Source organism: Schistocerca serialis, chromosome 5 (assembly GCF_023864345.2).
Source record: "Schistocerca serialis cubense isolate TAMUIC-IGC-003099 chromosome 5, iqSchSeri2.2, whole genome shotgun sequence".
Lineage (NCBI taxonomy): Eukaryota > Metazoa > Arthropoda > Insecta > Orthoptera > Acrididae > Schistocerca > Schistocerca serialis.
In genome coordinates this window covers 366,899,635-366,922,605 of record NC_064642.1, presented here as the reverse complement: position 1 = coordinate 366,922,605, position 22,971 = coordinate 366,899,635, and the positions used below count along the sequence as shown (strand labels likewise).

The 22,971-nt window shown below is 41.3% G+C and overlaps 1 protein-coding gene across 1 annotated transcript in view; it reads left to right on the top strand.

The window, feature by feature from the left end:
• LOC126481005 (structural maintenance of chromosomes protein 5) overlaps nucleotides 1–22,971 on the top strand; it is a 173,221-nt gene that overhangs the window by 24,440 nt on the left and 125,810 nt on the right. The window contains exons 3-5 of the mRNA XM_050104459.1: nucleotides 1,034–1,186; nucleotides 1,342–1,471; nucleotides 4,700–4,826. Of these exons, the coding sequence (XP_049960416.1) occupies nucleotides 1,034–1,186; nucleotides 1,342–1,471; nucleotides 4,700–4,826 (410 nt within the window). The remainder of the gene's footprint in view (nucleotides 1–1,033; nucleotides 1,187–1,341; nucleotides 1,472–4,699; nucleotides 4,827–22,971) is intronic.

The window sequence follows — 22,971 nt, the reverse complement described above, 5'->3', positions numbered from 1 at the left end:
TGCACTGCAAACAATTAACTTCCAAATTTTTACTCTTTGCACTTTCCTAAAGAGTGTCTTTCACATGACAAGATTATAAATTGTTTCATACGTGTATTCACTTAAATGTCACTATTTTAAATTGGAAAGACATTCATGGAGTGCATTTTATTCACAGTACTCTACATGACTAAAACATAGCCTCATCTGTCTGTTTCAAATAAAGATTTGCTTACCCTAGTTCCAAATCAACACTTGCTCACTCTATTTCTAAACCAATATGCCTAATGTGAAAGGGAATTGAAAACTGTTTAATGCTTTGGTGGGAAGCACCAACAATATATTTTACTGCATGAAAATCTTGATCTTTCCAAAGCCAGCAAATAAGCAAAATTTTGTTCATTTTTTTCTGCTTGCTTGAGTTAACATTAATAAAAAAAGTGATTCTGGATATAAACAAGATTTATAGAAATAAAATTACTTCATATTATCGGGTATAATTTTGAAAAGGAATTTTCGTTACCAAATGTTGCAGAATGCAAAATATATGTGACTCATGTCTAAATGAAAAAAATTGAATTTATAGGGTAATTAATTTTTTAAATTCAGTGATAAAAATGGTGTTCCAAAATATTACAGAAACTATGGGAAATAAATAAATTTAAATACATTTTCCCACGCAGTACATCAACCCCATAGGCTCCCTTTTAGAATATCAGATTTGCAATTTTAGGTAAAACATTTCAGAAGAAAGCATGGAATTGCAAATTTTGTCACTCAAGATAGGTGTCATGGTCTACTGTTGAACAAAGGTGTCTGTGAAATAGATTTGTTGCATTACAGTTTGTTTCCTCCCTATTCTTTTTGAGAACATGGGATGTCCTTCATTAGTAAATAATTTGTTGTATGTACTCTTATCTACTGCTGTTGGTGTACAGCTTTAGAATAGTTCAGAATGATTGACCTTCTGCCCCTTAATGTAAGCTTTTAGTACCTTGATGTGTTTTGGTATTCTGTTGCATGTTTGTATTTGCATCATTCTTTATTTTTACAGCTTGCGTCATATATTAAAATTGGCTGTAAAGAAGCAAAAATTGAAATAGAGTTAAGAACTGGTACAACCTCAACAACAGTGATCTCCCGTATGTTTAACCTAGATAACAAATGTGTGTGGAGAATTGATGGCAAAGTTGCGAGCTCTAAACAGGTATACTTTCATATCCAGTAATTTTGTTTGTTTGGTGAGACCATCACTGTCATTTGAGAATAACATCCAGCATGAGTGTGATACTTTGCGTGTTGCACTAATAGATATAATGAGAAGAAGGGGACTTTTACCATAAAGTGTTATTTCTTATGCAGGTTGATGATAAGGTTGCAGAGTATAACATACAAATTGGTAATTTGTGCCAGTTTCTTCCACAAGAAAAGGTTACTGATTTTGCAAAGATGAACCCCCAGGTGTTACTGGAGAACACAGAAAAGTCTGTGGGTGAGTTTCTTTTATATCCAGTTGACAGCATTTTTTTAATGTATCGAAAGTTCTGGTTGAGAATTATGAAATATTTAGGAATAAAGCAGGCGACTCACTGAAAGGCAGATTTTGGCATGAACTTCTTTTTTCAAGCTTGTATGAAAATTGTGCAGACAATGTTCCTGTCTCCCTACATTGTGCTCAGTTGACTGCCAGCTCTTCCTGGTCTGTGGTGAGTGTACTGGGGTGAGGAGGGGGTCCAGGACATGTGGGGCGAGGGATGGAGAGAGGTGAGGGGCAGGGAGAGGGTTGGGGGGAAGTGTCCAGTGGCTTGTGGGAGAGTGGGGAGCCATCTGTAAGCTAGCTAGGGGTGCAGGTGGGAGAGTGGGGAGCCATCTGTAAGCTAGCTAGGGGTGCAGGTAGAGGGGCAGGTGGCAGATGGCTGCGCACGTGATTTCATAGACTAGGCTATGAGATAGCAGTACACAACTATTATTGGGGGGGGGGGGGGGGGAAGTATTGATGGAGCCTGATTTTCTGAGCTTAGCAGATGGGAACTATCCTTACAGCACATCCTTCGCTCCCATAACCTCTCTGGCGTAAACCAAAGGTAACTTGTCCCCTCACCAATTTTTTAGTGTGTGTGTGTGTGTGTGTGTGTGTGTGTGTGTCTACACACCATCCCCTGGCCCAGATACCACCGCCCAATTTGTATCAGCTAGTCGTGTGCTGCTATCTCTCATCCTAATCCGTGAAATTGCATGCCCTGCTGTCTGCCACCAGCCCACTCTACCTGCACCTCTAGCTAGCCCACAGATGGCTGCACACTCTTCCACAAGCTTCCCCCCAACCCCCCTCCTTGCCTCCTACCTCTTTCCATCCCTCAACCCACCTCATTCTGCACTCCAACTCACCCCCATTACACTCACTGTGGGCCAGGAAAGAGCTGCCAGTCATTTTAGATTTTTTTTGTATGGCAAGAAGCTTGATTTGCTACATAATTTTCTTGCACCTATTTTGTGTTCACCCTCTCATTTCTCCATGTCTTCTCCTTCCCTCCCACTCCTCGTCTACCCTCTGCTCCCCCCCCCCCCCCCCCCCCCCCCAATCCTCCCCACCCCTCTGCCAGAAATGTGCCGTGGACATGAGAGTCCTACTACCTCCTTTCTTTCTTTACTGATATGCATACTGAAACAGAAATGTAATCCCATTATTGTCTCTGTGCAGCAGTTATCATTCTGTAAAATCCATTGTTGTCATTCTGCAGCAGTGTGATGAATTCTGGACATTATGACTAAGCGAAGTGATGCAGTTGTTAGCACTCTGGATGCACATTCAGGACGACGATGGTTCAAATCTCCATTTGGCATCCTGAGTTAGGTTTTCCATGATTTCCTTAAATGGTTCCAGACAAATGCTTGGGTGGTTCCTTTGAAAGGGTGTGGGCAGTTTCCTCCCCATCCTTAAAAATAAAAATGAGCTGAGCATGTCTGTCACTTAACAACCTGATTGTCAATGAGACTTAAACCCTGGTATTCCTTCCCTCCCTCCCTCCCTCCCTCCCTCCCTCCCTCCCTCTTGACGTTATGAAAATATATGCCAAAAAATTGTAGTTTTTTTTAAATTTTTTTTTTACAAGAACATACAGTACTGTAATGCATGATAACAATTTGGTCTCTGTATGAGAATTCATTTTTATTCACATTAAGGATATTCTTGTTTGCAGACCACAATAAGATATTCTAATGCCAAAAATATATTTCTCTTTTGGAGTTAAAGTACTTTGAGTTAGCTAGTTTTGTACAAGAGCTCTTTTTGGCAGAAGGCTTGTCAAGTATACGTGTAAGTGCTTGCTTGCTGTTTTGTGCATGGGGATTTAAGGAAGTGAGATGAGTGTACAGTGAAAACACAGCATAGGAGCAGTGTAAAAAGTTCTGTCGTCCAGAGTAGGGCCACATGTTATTTCCTTATTGCCAAGATTGCAAATGAAGCCACTGATCACGTTGTGATAACAGCAGAGACTTCCTCTTTTCATGTTGGCAATGAATGAGACAGGAATTTTGGTGCAAATATCTGACACCCCAGTGTTGCTTTATAGTACATCCATGCAAGATTCATATGTGTGTGTGGTATGCAATGGTCTTCAAAAAATGCGTGACACACTACTGCCTATAATAATATTTATTTTAACTCTGTTTCAGTTTTAAATCATGGTTTAAAACTAAAAATGATTCCAAATAAACATTATTACAGACTGCGCAGTGAATGCATTTTTTGAAGTTTTTGCCTGTTGTTGATTTTCACCTAAGCAAGGTATTCAGTATTCAATGGAATTTGAAATTGTAAGTTCCTTTAAAAATTTCAGTTTGCACTGGCCTTTCAGAACTTTTTATGATGGCTCCCCTGATGCACAGAGTGGAAAGTTATCATGCAATAATTACAGGAAGTCCGTTGAGCAGTAACACTGATCAAAGCACTGATCAAATGGAAGCAGAAAAAATGTATTTTTGTTTTTTTCCCGTAATTTAGCACAAAGAACTTTGGAGTACCTCACTAAGGAAATCTTTAAAATGAGGTGGTATCTGCAGCTGAACAGATGTCTCTGTAGGAATTTCCTCTTGTATTTCAGGTAGGGAATATTTTCTAAGTTCACCATCATGATTGTGTCTGTGTTCAGGTTCATATACATGCATGCACAATGTTCCTTTTCTTTATATTGAAGAGAAGCAAATCCTCTCACAATAATTCATTGATGGACTTAAAATCTTTCTAATTTTTTTTGTGTGTTTTCAAATTAGTAGTTTTAATGCTTTGGTTAAGGAAAATATAAGGAATATTCAAACTTTTCTGGGCCTGATCAAGACTTGAACATGAGACCTTTGCCTTTCATGGACAAACGCTTTACTGACTGAGAAATCTAAGCACAACTTGCGACATGCTCTCACAGCTGTACTTCCACCATTATGCTTCTATTACGTTTTATACATCACAGAAGTTCTTCGACATACCGACAATGTATACGAAAGCATCTGTAAAGTTTGGAAGACAGTAGAGGAGATACTGGCAGAAGTGGAGATGTGCAGGCAGGTCATGGGCTGTGCTTGGATAGCTCAGTTGATAGGTAACTAGTCTGTGGAAGACCTAGGTCCCAGTTTCAGGTCCTGGTGTGGCACACAGCTTTAATCTGCCAGGAACTTTCAAATGGTTATTTTTTTTACTGATAGGTGACATGTTTTATTGTTCAAGGAGGTGAAAAGAAATTGGCCCAAATGCATGAACAGCTGAAATGTTTGACTAAAGAAATAAAGGAATATGAAAAGAAAATAAATGAATATCAAGCAGCAGTGGAGAATGATGAACAAACAAATTCCAGGTATGTAAGAATGTTTTATGAAGTCCAATTCCAAGCTTCAGTGTGTATAATTTTTTGTCAGGATATTGATTTACATTAGTTCCATTTACTGTATCTTCATTCATCTGCTCACCACCTTGTGGTGTGAATTGGATTTACACATTGTAGGAACACTTACACAGCTCCCTGAATTGCAGTCTTGCACAGAACAGTTTATACAGTTGTTGACAATGATGGTGTGTGCGTGCGTGCGTATGTTTTTTTTCTAAGTAGTTTCTCTTAGGAGCATTGTGGGAGGTTAACAAAACTTTGAGGAGTTCTTTGGGTGTCATTTATGTAGGCTTATGTGGGCATGCCAGCAAATACAAATTTGTGCTCGCTCGTCCCCCCATTTTGAGTTAGTTAAAGGCACTTTTAGTAAGCTGCTTATACTTTTATACCTTTTTTGATATCTAGTTAGAGCCATGTGCTGCTAATCTCCACATTAACTTAACTGCTCCCCACTTGACTTTTATGAATTGGATTTGAGGTAAACAGAAGAGCCCCAGCTAAAAAATAACTTCAAGCTGAAAATTGATGGAGTACTCCGTACATGGGACTTCTTTAAATGGATCTAATGCAGTAGACAAAATGCTGGTGCTGGGTTTGATGTTTTGGGCACCTAGGAAGTCATATTAAGCCATAGACTAACAATGGAGAAAGTTTTAGCAATGAGTGATTCACTGATAATTCATTCATAGACACTGAGAAAGCTTTTATGGAGGAACATTGGAGCTTTTATGGAGGAACATTGGGGCTATTATGGAGGAATGTTCGGAAGTACTGTTCAAAACTCCCAGAAATCTCAGAGTAGATTATTGAGACCATAGAATAATTTCCATGCTTTATTAAAGAAGGAACAAAATTAGGATAATGAAGACTAGAAACAAAACTTTCCACAGAACTGGGACAAAGCTGTGTATTATCATCACTTTTTCTGGTATATCCACTGAGAAAACTGTTAAAGTATTTAAAGTGAAGATTGTAAAGGGGGTCAAAGTTAATGGAATACAGTTTCCAGATAACATTGCCCTGGTGACAAAAAATGAAAAGTTGTGGAGTAGGTGTTAGAACTTTTGAACCACATGTAATTTTGAGAGATGTAAAATGAAAATAAAAATAGTAAACTTAAATCATAAAATGCTTTGCAGATGAAAAAGATGTGTATGCTCGGTTGGGAGGAGGAAGGCTGACTGTTGTAAAAGAATTCTGTCATCTTAAGAAGTTTCATTGTGTCAAATGAGAAGAGAGTGAATGGTAATAGAACAAGGTTAGCACAAGCCAATGAGTTGTTTTTGCTAAGAAGATACATATATAGGGTGTACATAAAGTCCGGGAATACTTTAAATTATTTATTGCACAATAACTAAACATTGCACAGATGTCATACATATTGAATTTTGAAGAGAGACTCCTTTTTTTTTTTTTTTTTTTTTTTTACAAACATTCAATATGTGACCCAGCAGACGTCAATATGGTAATCGAATTCTTGCCATACCCATCTCAGCATGGCACCATTGACTGTGGCAGTCACTTCCCATATTCTCACCCGGAGCTCTGTTACATCATGTGGTGTGTACCTACAGAAAAAAGTCACACGGAGTGAGATCTGGTGATTGGGGAGGCCATTTCATGAAACAGCTGTCCCCTTCTGTAGCAGAAAGCTCGCTTCGCACCTGAACTCATTATGTTTGTGACTAGCGCTGACTATTGGCAAATTACCAAACTGTGCTGTGGTGATACACAAATGGGGGGGGGAGGAAACTTTCAGGGTTTTTCTTCAAAATGACATATGTATGATATCTGTACGATGTTTCGTTCTTGTGCAATAAATAATTGAAAGTGTTCCCGGACTTTATGTACACCCTGTATTAACATCAAAAAGTATTTTAATGGAAACAAAAAAGTACTTAACCAATTCTCCATTTGGACTACAGAGATTGTTGTATGTCTGCTGCTTCAACCAAACAGATTTTATTAAGCACAAATTGTGTACAAATAAATCACAGAAAGTAAGAGTTTCCAGCTCTTCTGATATACACAAACAAGAAAACTTCTAAAGGTGGATACCTCTTGGCCAATACAGCACTCTGGAAATTTGTTTAAAAAAACCCACATCTTAGTGCAGGAGAACACTGTTTTTAGGTGCAAATGGGAAGCACTCGAATACAATCTGCACTCTCTGTGCACCCAATTGCCATCGTTGTGTTCACGTTGAATAATGAGCGAAGACACTACGGCATTAGGCGTGCAGGCAAGTCTGTTTGCTAGTCAAACACCGACAGTAGGTAACAATCCAAATCACAGTCTGGGAGAAACCATGTTGCGCAGGGTCATTTGTCAGTAGATTAGTGAGACCATGGCGGCCCATGGATGCCCTTTATAATCTGTCACAGGTATTTCGTCACATGATCTGGCACCACCAGTTGTATCTTTCCACACTACACCTATTGACCTCACCAGATATAAGCATGTTTATATTGGTTGATCAGTTGGAATATTCAGCAGGATTACAATAGTAACATGTGTTAACATAAATGGAAAGCACAATGTTGTGTATGTTCTACAGTGTTAATGTATTTTTTTCACATGTGTCATTAACCTGTTAGTCTGAGTCTTTCCTACAAATGGACAAAATAAAATTGAGAAATGTTTCAAATATGTTCTTTCCCATCTTCTATCAGAAAAACAATCAGTAGTGTTGGAGGTAGATATTGATTATGCTTTATTTAGAGACACTACTGCAAAACAGAAGTTGCACTAAAGAAAGGTACAATATTTGGGTATAATGCCCCACAGGTTGTAGATTTTCACACCCTTAGGATCTTTAAATGGACATTACGTCAGCAAGACATCACAACCATAATTTAGATTAAAGCAACACTATTGTGCTCCTGAAGAAGTGTGATCATTTGAGAAAAGTCAGTGATTTCCTGACTGCTGCATGCTTCCTAGTCCCTCCCAAAGCCCATACTAAGTTATTCAAAGATGAGGTTAAATGTATAACTAATTATTGCAAAAGTATATTTTATGATGTTGAAGCAAAGCTACCAGTTAACATGAACCCAGTTTCTCCTGTATCGTAAAGGCTTCCAAAACTGTGCATATATGATGTAATGATATGTCCAGTTGTCTCTTCATTCACAGATCTGTCAGCTAAACTTGTGAGCAAATTGGCCACATAAATTAAAAGTAAGAAAAAAATTCAAACCAAAGCATGGTATTTCAAACTCAGTTAACCTTGTAAATAAAATAAGACTTATCCACCTCACTCAGTATTAAAGTAGCATCGTTTGGTGCCACAGTTTGTTTTCCAACACAAAAGTAGGTTAATATGTTAATATACTGACAGAGCTAATGTACAGATCTAGTTTCAACCCTGTGGAAGTGGATGACTTGGGTCTGGCCACTCAAGCATGCTTAGCACAATTCCAGTTCCAAGGTACTTTGTACAAACAGTAGGTTGGCTTTGGTATGTAGTCACCTCTTAGCCCACTTCTGGAAGAAATATTCATAGACCATTTTGAACACTATTTCTTGAATAAAGAACCTTTGGGTGCATAATTTAAGTACTGGTTCAGATATGTAGATGATGTACTGTCTATGTGGACAGACACTACAAGACAACTGAACGCGTGTTTTTTCTTTTTTTCTTTTCTTCATTGCTTTAACAGCCAACATAAAAACATTCAGTTCACAATGAAGTTTGGCAACAAATGTAAATATAAAGTTCTTAATACTAACCATTGATATCAATACACAAACACACACTGTTTCAAGGTTTATAGAAAAACTGCAACTACAGACACAGCAGTAGACCCTTGCTCACAACACCCACTAGCACAAAAAACATGCAGCTTTCCACCTGTTCTCACATTTAAAGGAGATTTCAAAACAGAGTTAGTCACAATAAAATGTATTGCCTCAACCAATGGCTACAATCCCGACCTGATTGACTACATATTGCACAGAACACAAAAATTGAAAAGTATGCTCTATACTCTCTCTGCTGTACTATCCTATACCTAGGACAGGTATCACAGAGTGTAACCAAAATGCTGAAATATTGCAACTATAGGATTTCATACTATGTGAGGAACACCGCAGTCCAGTGTGTTTTCAATAACAAAGATAAGACCCAACTACTAGCCTATAGTAGTTATGCAAAATTACGTGTCTTGATTGTGATAAGTTGTATGTTTGTCTGTTAGGAGACACATAGCAATTAGGTTGGCTGAACCTGAACACAGCTGGAGGTTGCAGCATTATGACTCTACATTTGCTGAGCATGTACTGAGTGAGGGTAACAATTACCAAGCATAGTCCTACATCTCCTCACTTGACAAACAGTGTAAAACAATTAAAACTTTTGGGAGCCCTGGTAATCAACTAACACCTGACCCACAGTTTCTTCTCGTCTTTGAAATTCTATTCCTAAGAGTGCCCACAAGCTGTGTGATGAGATTTCTGATATAGGAAAGATCTGTCTACCCCTTCTCTCCTTACTCCTCTTTCCTCTCTCCTCATCATTTGTTGAGTAAAGGGTGTTGATGTTTACAGTTGCAACTTCTACAAACAAGAAGAAAAATTTTTCCATCATTTGTACGATATCCTTATAAATCCATAACACCCACAGTACTGATAAGTGCTGTCCACCCCTCCCATAAACTTTGTGTGTTCTAAAATAACTGTAAGTTTCTCAAACTAGGCAGGCTGTTTCTTTCTGTAACCAGTTATCAACTCTGTTTCAGGACTAGAGAATGTATTCAACATTGTTGCTAACTTTCTGTTGTGGAAAGAGACACATATTGATCGGCACACAGATCACATTTCTGAAGCTGCTTCTTTTTGACAATAGGTGAAACATCTTTCCTAGATGGCATGTTTATTCCTGTCATATACATTTTCATTTTATGTACTTCCTAAGCAGGTTTAGAGATGGTGTGGAATCTGCTGATATTGGTGTGAAAGCTTGCAGTTTGCGATACCCATTACTTTTTCAGAACTAAACCCAATGATTGTGTCAACAGGGAGTTAATAGCAATCCGTTACCTCTCTCATATTATTTTTTAATGATTTGATTGGCTAATACCTTACAGAAAATAGTTGACCTTTCACCATAATCTTTCTTCATCATAATCGCGTAGTAGATAATATTCAGTTTTCTTACCAAAGATTATTTCAGTACTTACTTTGCAGAACAAAAATATTTGCATCAGGTAAGTAATATGAGAGCATAATGACAGTATGTTTGCATTCAACTTATGTACGTATATAGGAGACCTAAATGGTGTCTCAGTGTTGCAGTTATATCATGTAACTAAATGTCTCACGAAATATTCAACCGGGGTGGCACATTTGAATGGAACTTCAGTACTGTGAAAATATTCTGTAATTATGATGATTAAGAAATGACATCAGTCTAGGACAGTGACACCATAGTAAGCATCTAGCATTTGCCTCAAAAATGGAAAACTGTTCAAAACCTACATTCCCATTTAAAGCGAAGTCTGTGTAGATACCTAGATGTTGTTTTTTCCAGTACGTTTACTGTAACTTCTCTCAAATCATGTATCAGAACACAAGACAAACCACTTCCTCAGTGAAAAGTATACATAAGGAAATGCAATGTACTAATCGTGTAACATTTGCATCACTATTTTCATGTCAGGGAACTTAATAGTAGAATCCTGGAAAGTACTTTTTCTATTTCACATTAATGTATCAGATTTTATTCGGAGTAACACTGTTAGCAACCTTGCCTCTTAATTCAGTTTAATAAGGTAAGATGTCACTCCCCACTTACACATACAAACCCCCAAGCTTTAACTTTTTTTTAACTTTATGTTGTATTAGCCTACTCCTTATAGCAAATGTGTGTCAAATAGTTGACTGTTCCATAACGGAAAAAGACACCTGCTCTGCTATAAACTTTTCCATTTACATAACATTATGAAAATTTTTAGAAAGAATAAGGTGGAATGGTTGTTCTTGCTCCCAACAATCTAATTTTCTTTCTCTTTCATTATACACAGACAGCATGTTATTTATTACAAAGATTTTTAAGTCAGTTGTACATTGTGTTTCATTGTAAAGGATTTTTGGTGCCCTTTTTACTCTTAAATATTTTATACACACTGCCGGAAAAATGAAGAAAAAATTAATACAACGGGAAAGATGACGTAGATTTTGATGCTATGATGGCATATGCCACCTGAGGGATGGTAGATGTACTGATGATTTCATTGTTGTCTGTCAATTGATAGCATAGCATTGTGGCATAGTTACCAGAGTGCCATCTGTGTCTCTCCTTTAATAGGGAATGGTCACAGCTAGAAGGTTCAATGTGTTGCAAACGTAAGAAGCAAGCAGGCAACCATACCATGGAGATGCATTTGTGTCCTAGAGCCAACTGAGCGAGTTTGAAAGGGTTCAAATTGTGAATTTCCAAGTGGTGGAATGTCCCTTTGAAGAACTGCTGCAAAAGTTGGATGTGCTGCTTCAGCTGTGCAATGGTGCTTGTATCAGTGGTCACGTGAACATCCTTACACGTGTAGATGAGGTTCTGGACATCCACACAGACCCAGATGTCTGCCAGGGTTATTGTATTGTAAAGGCAGTGGTGGCAGATCGTACAGCTATCACAGCACAAGTAAGAGGACTTGTGAGACCAGACATGTCACTAGAATTGTTGCGAACTGGTTAATAGCTGTGGGGCTATGGGCACGTACACCTATAGCCCATCTTCCACTCACACCAAAGCATGACTTGCCTGGTTGACTAACATCAGAGGATCACTCTGGAAGATGGAATGGTGCGCTGTGGTCTTCAGCGATGAAAGTGGATTCTGCCGGCACACAAATGATGGTCGTTTGCAGTTACAGTGTAGAGATGATAATCACTGTCTCAAATTTTTAGAAAGAATAAGGTGGAATGGTTGTTCTTGCTCCCAACAATCTAATTTTCTTTCTCTTTCATTATACACAGACAGCATGTTATTTATTACAAAGATTTTTAAGTCAGTTGTACATTGTGTTTCATTGTAAAGGATTTTTGGTGCCCTTTTTACTCTTAAATATTTTATACACACTGCCGGAAAAATGAAGAAAAAATTAATACAACGGGAAAGATGACGTAGATTTTGATGCTATGATGGCATATGCCACCTGAGGGATGGTAGATGTACTGATGATTCAATTGTTGTCTGTCAATTGATAGCATAGCATTGTGGCATAGTTACCAGAGTGCCATCTGTGTCTCTCCTTTAATAGGGAATGGTCACAGCTAGAAGGTTCAATGTGTTGCAAACGTAAGAAGCAAGCAGGCAACCATACCATGGAGATGCATTTGTGTCCTAGAGCCAACTGAGCGAGTTTGAAAGGGTTCAAATTGTGAATTTCCAAGTGGTGGAATGTCCCTTTGAAGAACTGCTGCAAAAGTTGGATGTGCTGCTTCAGCTGTGCAATGGTGCTTGTATCAGTGGTCACGTGAACATCCTTACACGTGTAGATGAGGTTCTGGACATCCACACAGACCCAGATGTCTGCCAGGGTTATTGTATTGTAAAGGCAGTGGTGGCAGATCGTACAGCTATCACAGCACAAGTAAGAGGACTTGTGAGACCAGACATGTCAACATGAATTGTTGCGAACTGGTTAATAGCTGTGGGGCTATGGGCACGTACACCTATAGCCCATCTTCCACTCACACCAAAGCATGACTTGCCTGGTTGACTAACATCAGAGGATCACTCTGGAAGATGGAATGGTGCGCTGTGGTCTTCAGCGATGAAAGTGGATTCTGCCGGCACACAAATGATGGTCGTTTGCAGTTACAGTGTAGAGATGATAATCACTGTCTCAAATTTTTAGAAAGAATAAGGTGGAATGGTTGTTCTTGCTCCCAACAATCTAATTTTCTTTCTCTTTCATTATACACAGACAGCATGTTATTTATTACAAAGATTTTTAAGTCAGTTGTACATTGTGTTTCATTGTAAAGGATTTTTGGTGCCCTTTTTACTCTTAAATATTTTATACACACTGCCGGAAAATGAAGAAAAAATTAATACAACGGGAAAGATGACGTAGATTTTGATGCTATGATGGCATATGCCACCTGAGGGATGGTAGATGTACTGATGATTTCATTGTTGTCTGTCAATTGATAGCATAGCATTGTGGCATAGTTACCAGAGTGCCATCTGTGTCTCTCCTTTAATAGGGAATGGTCACAGCTAGAAGGTTCAATGTGTTGCAAACGTAAGAAGCAAGCAGGCAACCATACCATGGAGATGCATTTGTGTCCTAGAGCCAACTGAGCGAGTTTGAAAGGGTTCAAATTGTGAATTTCCAAGTGGTGGAATGTCCCTTTGAAGAACTGCTGCAAAAGTTGGATGTGCTGCTTCAGCTGTGCAATGGTGCTTGTATCAGTGGTCACGTGAACATCCTTACACGTGTAGATGAGGTTCTGGACATCCACACAGACCCAGATGTCTGCCAGGGTTATTGTATTGTAAAGGCAGTGGTGGCAGATCGTACAGCTATCGCAGCACAAGTAAGAGGACTTGTGAGACCAGACATGTCAACATGAATTGTTGCGAACTGGTTAATAGCTGTGGGGCTATGGGCACGTACACCTATAGCCCATCTTCCACTCACACCAAAGCATGACTTGCCTGGTTGACTAACATCAGAGGATCACTCTGGAAGATGGAATGGTGCGCTGTGGTCTTCAGCGATGAAAGTGGATTCTGCCGGCACACAAATGATGGTCGTTTGCAGTTACAGTGTAGAGATGATAATCACTGTCTCAAAGAATGCATTCGTCCAAGACACACTGGCTCCACGCCAGGCCATATGGTCTGGGATACGATAAGCTACAACTCTTACACCTTCGGTGTTTCTGGCGGGGACGCTAACCAGTACTTGGTATATGCAGAATGTTGTTAAGACCTGTTCTTTCGCTGTTATTGCAGCAGGAAGGGGATGTGTTCTTCCAACAGAAGTAGCAACTTCCCTGGCCAACACAATCTTTGGTCTTGCCTCAAATCAAGAACGTTTGGGATATGAAGGGATGAGAAGTGTCCCGTGCGACTCATCAGCCAACAATTACGGAACTACATGAACAGGTTGAGCAGGTATGGAATTGCATATTCCAGGACAGTATTCACCATCTGCATGATCGACTGGATGCCAGAGTCAGCACCTGCATTGCTGCCCGTGGAGGCTACACCATGTACTAATGTGGGTGTTTCAGCATGGGTCCATACATGGTACCTCAGAACTGCAAGTGCTATTGATCTTTAAATGTAATCATTTCATGTACTCCATATGCATTGTTGCAACAATAACTCTTGAGTTAATTGGAGATCTCTAAAATGCTGTACTAATTTTTTTCCCCGCCATTGTATTCACTTAATACATTCCTATGTTACAAATTTAACTGCTCACTCAAGTTTCTTATTTATTTAACATTTATGCTGGTAATACTACATATTGTAACAAAAAAAATCAATCATGGTAAAATTATTTAATTGGATAGATCAAAAAATCTACTCACAAAGTGGTGGCAGAAAACACGCATAAGACTTGTAAGCAAATGTATTAGCACATAAGGTATAAAACAGATGACAGTTTGAACAAGACAGATAATTTTATCAATAATTGATTGTTTTTGTTGTTATATTAGCCCACATGGTCATCATTCCTTCTTATTGAACCCTCTTGTCAGTCTTAGTCTTTCTTGTCATCTGTCTTGTTCAAACTGGCATATGTTTTCCACCTTATGTGCTAATCCATTCATTTACAACAGTCTTTTATGTGTGTGTTGTGCTGCCGCTTGGTGAGTAGATTTTTTATGTAACCAATTAAATAATTTATATCTAAAAACAAAGATGATGTGACTTACCAAATGAAAGCGCTGGTGCGTCGATAGACACACAAACAAACACAAACATACACACAAAATTCTAGCTTTCGCAACCAACGGTTGCCTCGTCAGGAAAAGGGGAGGGGAGGGAAAGACGAAAGGATTTGGGTTTTAAGGGAGAGGGTTAGGAGTCATTTCAATCCTGGGAGCGGAAAGACTTAAGTTAGGGGGAAGAAAGGACGGGTATACACTCGCTCGCTCGCTCGCGAGTTAATGTGTGTGTGTGTGTGTGTGTGTGTGTGTGTGTGTGTGTGTGTGTGCGCGCGCGCGCGTGATTGTATACCCGTCCTTTTTCCCCCCTAAGGTAAGTCTTTCCACTCCCGGGATTGGAATGACTCCTTACCCTCTCCCTTAAAAACCAAATCCTTTCGTCTTTCCCTCTCCTTCCCTCTTTCCTGGCGAGGCAACCATTGGTTGCGAAAGCTAGAATTTTGCGTGTATGTTTGTGTTTGTTTGTGTGTCTATCGACGTGCCAGCGCTTTCATTTGGTAAGTCACATCATCTTTGTTTTTAGATATATTTTTTCCCACGTGGAATGTTTCCTTCTATTATATTCAATTAAATAATTTTATCAATAACTGATTGTTTTCATTCTCATATTAGCCCATGTGGCCATCATTCCTTCTTATTTACCTCTCTTGTCAGTCACTGTTATCATCTGACTTGTTGAAACTGTCGTCTGTTTTCTAGCTTATGTGCTAATCCATTTGTTTACAACAGTGTGTGTTCTGCCACTGCTTGGTAAGTAGATTTTTTTTTGTCTATCCAATTACATAATATTACATATTGTGTGTGTCATAGTTTCATATGGTATGTGTAGGTATCAACACCTTACATGATGCTTTCTATTATATATTAGTCCTTTGTGCTCTCATACATACAAATCTTCTGCCAAATGAATCCTATTCAAGAGGTAAATGGCAAATCAGGGTGAATAAGACTCGTCAGTCATTGCCTTGCCATAATATGGAATGTGAGAAAACACTTAACTATATTTCGAGTCACAAAGACAAAAAATTTGAATGCCCCACTTTGTAGGTTGCTTTGGATTATAGTACTTGAACTGAACCCTGCCTTTGAAGCCAACTGTATGCTCATCTGTAGATACATTTCTTTCTGTTACATAAAGTTCCTTACATTTATTAGCAATATATTTGCTCACGAACTTCATTTTTGCCCTTTCTAGTATTCACATTCATTTGAGCTGCGACAGGAAAAACTAAATGCAGTGTCCAAAATATCTGGAACAATCAGAGGTGAGGGAAAACATTTTTGAAGAGTGGTATTTGGTAAGTTCTATTCTTGGGTGCACATTTAGAGGAAAAGTCAATCCCTGTTGTCTAAGGCCGTGTTTTGTGCAAGTGACAGAAGCGACCAACAGCGTGCATCAGCTACAGATGACAAAACAGAACTGCAAATATAGTTACAGAAGTGTCCTAAGTCAGCAATGTCCATCTGCTATAACGTACAGTCTTTGAATTCAAACCTGTTTGAATCTTGTCGCTGCAGCACACATGACAATGAGAGCAACAGCTACAAGTCTTCTCAGCAAAGCACTGGAGCAGACGTACCGGCTGCTATGAAAAACTTATCATCCGATTTTAAGAAAACTATCAGCTAAAAGATTTGATTCTTTCTCATTTTACAGCTTGATGTCTTCACTTGATAAAGAACTGAGTTTATGTTCGTTATTCATCATAGTTACTGTGCTGCATGGAACAAGTAAACAACTGCATGAAATTTTTCAGAGTTTGTAGAAGTAAAATCGCATTGTGTAGACTCTGCGTATAGTTGATTTTAAGCCATACGTTATTGCATATGAAATGTAGCCAACATACTGAAGTTGTATTTAAAGTTGAGAGTGGAATGATATTCTTTTTCACTCCCAAATATTGCTTATTCTATCTGCGGATAGTTTGCTTGCGTCATGTCCAAATTGTTCCCATGCATTGGGAATCAGGTAGTCATACAAATCATCTTATATCATAAACGGTTGAGGATGTCAAAATGAGGTTTTTTGGAAATGACAGTGTGCAGAAATGATGTATTTTATCATATGATTAGCACTTGAAGTGTTTTGGTCAAATGTTTGAACAGAGCTAAAACAAGATTCCCTATAAATTAATGAGCTTTGTACAAATTTTCATAGCCAAACAAATAGTAAGAAACAGGCAAATGGGGCATCAAAGTGGCCAGCATGAGATCTAGTATTGCAAGAAAATATTTAATTGCTTGAAAGTAATCAGGGTAATTAAGGAAAACTTAATTACTGATAAGAAAAATTGAAATATTTCATGAACACTTGTTGCTATATAGCTATGTACGTGAAGTACCGAAAAGTTCATCTCTTTGAAGCCTAGATGTCTTGCGCATAAAAAAATATGTTGATGTGATATTTAAACTGCCAAAAAGGCTTCCTTTGAATCAAATATTCAGTTTAGGAATTTTGAGAACAGTAGACACTAGGGAGGCAAATGAGGTATCAATAAGATACTGCTATCTGTATAAAACTTGAAAATAAAAAAAGAAAGTAGTCAAATATTTTGTGAAACGGATCTGTCTAAAGGAAATAAAATAGGTCAGAGAAACATTCGACATGCATCTGAATGATGTTAGAAATTATTGACAGTAAATGAGGTGCATCAAATGTTTCTCTAATATGTTTTATTTCATACTTTTAGACAAATCATTTCACAAAACTTTTGTTCACAGACTATTTAGATGAACTAAAATGCTGGGCCTTTACATTGATTGCTGATGAATTACATTCCAATCAATCAAATATCAGTAAAATTTCGTGGTTGTTAATTGTGTTTCGTTACAAATTTAATGTGTGCGATATTCTGGGATAGGTGTGTATCCATGTAAAGATCATGCACTGTAACACGATCTTAAAATTATACTTTGAGATGCAGTAGACAGTATATACAGGGTGAGTCAGGAGGAAAGGTACATGCTTTGAGGGGTGATAGTATTAGTAATTCTGAACAAAAAACTTCATATGGACGTATGCCCTATTCCGAATGGTTTCCGAGAAAAAACACATTTAAAATAACTTCTGTACATTTTTTCTTGAATAACTCGAAAACTGCATCCTCCAGTCAAAATGTGTTGTCGCAGTACAAAATTAAACAATATTAAATTTCCTACAAAAAAGGTCCTATTCGTTTTTTTCTCTAGAGCTAATGGTTTGTGCGAAGAGAGCGCGAGGTTGTTGAAAAACTCGCTCGACGTGCACGCGCTGTAGCGTACGTAGTTTTTGTAGGCCAATTTGAGGTAGTTTCCTGACTTGATAAACCACAAGTGTCCTGTATTAAACTGTTCGCCTGAACTTGCTCTACATGACTGTGGTACAATGTAAACAGTGACAATGTGTGATAGTACAGAAAATAGTACTATCAAACATTGTCACTGTTTACAATGTACCACAGCAGTCCCTCTGCAAGTTCGGGGGTTAGAATAGGCCAGCGGTATTCCTGCCTGTTATAAGAGGCAACTAAAAGGAGTCTCAAACGTTTCGGCCTGTATGTGATGATCTCCTCTTGGGTTTGACCTCCATATTTCTTTATTCTTCCGAAGAGCGAGCCAATTGGGGAAGAGCACCTTACATGGTGCATTGTGTCCATCGTGCATTGAGACCTTTAGCCATCCCGCTCGTTCTCCATCTCCTGGGGGAGGATACATTCCTGGGTGCGATTTCCGCCATGCACTGTGCAGTGTTGCTTTTTGCGGATACGACAACCGTGGACTCCTTGCACCTAATATCCAGCACGGTAGCCAGTCCGTTGTGGTAGGCCTGCCATGTACCCTGTTGGTTGTAGCCCCCTGACAACACAGGGATCGCTCTGCTGATGCCTGCGCCATTAACTCCCCACGTATGCCAATGTGTAGATGCCTATCTCCCTGGGGCATTGGGACTCCCGGCAATGGCCACCCTGCCAGGTGGCCCTTGCTGAGGCTGGGCGGTGCCCGTGGGGAGGGCCCTTGGTCAGAGTGGGTGGCATCAGGGCGGATGACTCGCAATGAAGCGTGGTACATCATCTCTTGTTGGTGGCCAGCCGCTGGCAGTCCCCAAGCGTTCTCGAGCTCAATTCAACGCTCAGAAATACGATCCCAAATCGATCCCCTCCCTGACCACATCGTTGGAGGAGCATAAGGCTCGGGATGGCAGTGACACTTATTTACCCCGGTTCATAGTTTGTACGAGAGCTGATGGCAAGTCTTTCATGTCAACGAAGCCTCAGTTCTTTGTAGAGCATTTAGAGGACAAGTTTGGGGAGGTGGAGGGCTTGTCCAAAATATGCTCTGGGTCAGTATTGATGAAAATGGCATCCTCTGCCCAGTCACGAAGGTTACTTGTTTGTGACAAGTTGGGGGATGTTTCAGTTACCATCACGCCCCATAAGAGTTTAAACATGGTCCAGGGTATTATTTTCCATAGGGATCTTCTTTTGCAGTCTGACGACGAGCTGCATGCCAATTTAGTGTGTCGAGGTGTTCATTTCATCCGGCGCGTTCATCGGGGTCCGAAGGATAATCAGATTGCTACTAATGCCTTCATCTTGGCCTTCACGGGTGATACATTACCGGAGAAGGTGAAGGTAATGGTCTACCGCTGTGATGTCAAGCCCTATATCCCTCCCCCGATGCAGTGCTTTAAGTGCTGGAAGTTTGGCCATATGTCTTCCCACTGTACTTCTGGTCTCACATGTCGAGATTGTGGATGCGCATCACATCCCAACACTCCATGTGCCCTGGCCCCCATCTATGTCAACTACGGAGAGCATCATTCACCTTGCTCGCCAGACTGCAGGATCTTACAGAAAGAGCGGAAAATCATGGAATGTAAGACCCTGGACTGACTGAACTACACTGAGGCTAAGAGGAAATATGAATGACTCCATCCTGTGCGTATGACTTCCTCATATGCTGCCGCTATGACAACTGTGATAGCCCCATCAGTTCAGTGAATTCCAGTCAGCTCACCGAGCCGTACAACTCCACATGCCCCCTTGCCCATGGGGGGCACTACCCACCCTGTTGCTCCTGCGCCACCTACCTCGGGAGCAAAACCCCCACCCATCGGGGCCGTCTGACCCTGCTTCTAAGTCAGAGAAGCGTCCAACTTTTTCGGCTCCTCTCGCTCGCAAGGGGTCACTTGGGTCCCTCCCTTCCCAGGTTTCCACAAGTGGGAAGGATGACATCTGGCATTGGCATAAGTGCCCACAAGCAGCTGGTCGTAGGGCTTCGCGATCCTCCTCCGTGCTGGAGACTGAATCAGTAAAGCTCTCCCAACCAGTGAGACCCAAGCAGCAGCGAGAAAAGTCCAAGAAGAAGACTTCTAAGACGAAGGAACTTGTGGTGGCACGCACCCCACCGCAACCTACAAGCTCTGCGTCTGAGGGCGAGGTAGAGATTCTGGTGTCCGCTGAGGACCTAGATCTCTCTGGACTCTCAGACACAATGGATGTCAGTCGCACAGGTACTCAATTGGTGGCAGCAGGTGATCCTCGGTCCCTTCACGCCTTTCTCGGCCATGGACAATGTCATCCTCCAGTGGAACTGCAACAGTTTTTCCACCATCAACCTGAGCTTTGACAACTTCTCAGCCTTCAGCCTCAGCCTTCACCCCTTCCTCTGCATTGCTCTTTAGGAAACTTGGTTTCCATCTATGCGAACCCCCGCCCTCTGTGATTATCAGGGTTATTATAAGAACTGGGCAGCTTATGAGAGGGTATCTGATGGTGTCTGCATCTACGTCTTTCACTCTCTTTACAGCGAGTCTGTCCCTGTACAAACACCTTTAGAGGCCATTCGGGTGTGGATGCCTCAGGCTGTAACTGTCTGCAGTCCCTATCTTCCACTGGATGGTGATGTAATGCAGCATGTCCTGGCTGCACTGATAGCCCAATTGCCACTACCTTTTCTGTTACTGGGCGACTTCAACACCCATAACCCTCTGTGGGGTGGATCAGTGGCAACAGGCTGAGGCAGCATCGTTGAGCAAGTGTTGGCACAGCTCGCCCTTTCTCTTTCAAATAATGGTGCCTTCGCACATTTCAGTATGGTGCATTGTATGTACTCCGTCATTGACCTTTCGATCTGCAGCCCTAGCCTGTTACCATCTGTCCAATGGAGTGCGCATGGCGACTTTTGTGGTAGTGATCACTTTACGATCTTTCTGTCTCTGCCACAGCATCACTCTTCTGGGTGCCCTCGCAGATGGGCTATGAATAAGGCTGACTGGGACTTGTTCACCTACATTGCTGCTATTGAGCCTCTTTTCAATGATGCCATTGATGTGGTGATTCACTCGGTCACCACTGGCATCGTTACTGCCGCAGAATCTGCCATTCCTCTTCTTCTGGGTCCCCTCGGTGGAGGACTGTGCCTTGGTGGTCGCCCAAGATCGCTGAGGTGATTAAAGATTGCAGGCAAGCACTCCAATGTTGAAAGCAGCATCCCTCATTGGAACACCTCATTGCCTTTAAACGGCTCCGTGCCCAAGCCCGCTGCCTCATTCGCCAATGCAAGTGGGAGTGCTGGGAAAGATACGTCTCCACCATTGGCCTCCGAACCTCCCCAACGCAGGTTTGGGCCAAGATTAGGCGACTCTTTGGCTATCGGACCGCCGTCAGTATACCGACGCTTTCACTGAATGGATCAGTCTGTACTGACTCCGACACAATTGCAAACCGCCTAGTGGAGCATTTTGCTCAGAGTTCCGCTTCTGCAAATTACCCACTGGCCTTCTGCTCCCTGAAAGAACGGTTGGAACGTCGGAGCCTTTCATTTCACATGCGCCACCCTGAATCGTACAATGCTCCGTTCAGTGAGTGGGAATTCCAAAGTGCCCTAGCCGCTTGCCCTGATATGGCTCCCGGGCCAAATCACATCCACTGTCAGAAGCTCAAACACCTCTCGGTGGACTGCCAGCGACGCCTCCTAGACCTTTTCAACCGTATCTGGGTTGAGGATGAGTTCCCGTCCCAATGGTGGGAAAGCATCATAATCCCCCTGTTGAAACCTGGCAAGAATCCACTGGAGGTGGACAGCTACTACCCCATTAGCTTCACCAATGTTCTTTGCAAGTTTCTTGAACGCATGGTGAGCCGGAGGTTGATTTGGTTACTTGAGTCTCGGGGCCTTCCGGCTCCATCTCAGGGTGGGTTCTGTAAGGGCCACTCTGCTGCCAATAATCTGGTGTGCCTGGAGTCTGCCATCCGTACGGCCTTTGCCCGCCTTCAGCATCTGGTCGCTGTCTTTTTTTGACATACGATACAACATGGCGAAATCACATCCTCTCTATGCTTCATGATTGGGGTCTTCGCGGTCCGCTCCCGATTTTCATACAAAATTTTCTTTCACTTCGATCCCTCCGCGTGCAAGTTGCGGCCTCCCATAGTTCCTTCAGAGTTCAGGAGAATAGGGTACCACAAGGATCTGTCTTAAGTGTCTTCTTCTTTTTAATTGAAATTAATGGGCTCACTGCGGCAGTGGGAACGTCTGTCTCAGCTTCCTTGTATGCTGATGACTTCTGCCTATACTTTAGCTCCACTGGCATTGCAGCTGCTGAACGGCGCCACAAGGCGCAGTCTTGGGCAGTAGTGCATGGCTTTTAGTTTTCGGCTGCCAAGACTTGGGTTATGCATTTCTGCCGGCGATGCACTGTTCACTCTGAGCCATGGTCTTATCACTCAGACCCATTGCTTAATTGTGACAGTGAACCTCTTGCTGTGGTGGAGACGCACCTTAAACAGATGTGCTGGCGGCATCTTATTGCTCTTCGCTGCTTGAGTCACACCAGCTGGGGTGCCGATCAGTCTACCCTTCTACGGCTGTACCAGGCGTTAATTCAGTCCCGTCTAGATTACAGAGCCTGGCTTATGGTTCGGCATCCCCGTCCTCATTGGGGTTGCTGGACCTCATACTTCACAGCGGGATCTGACTCGCCACTGGACCTTTCTACACCCTGTCAACAGCATACTCGTGGAGGCACGTGTCCCTCCATTGTGGTACCAGGGCCAGTGATTACTGGCCGCTTATGCTACACACATTTGTAGCTTGCCCGGGCATCCCAATTATCGTTTCCTTTTCCCTCAATCAGTCCATCTTCCGGAATGGTGGCCCTGTCAGGGTGAACGATCGCAGTTTGTGTCAGAGCTCTTCTCTCTGGGCTTGAGGTTTTCCCTCTTCC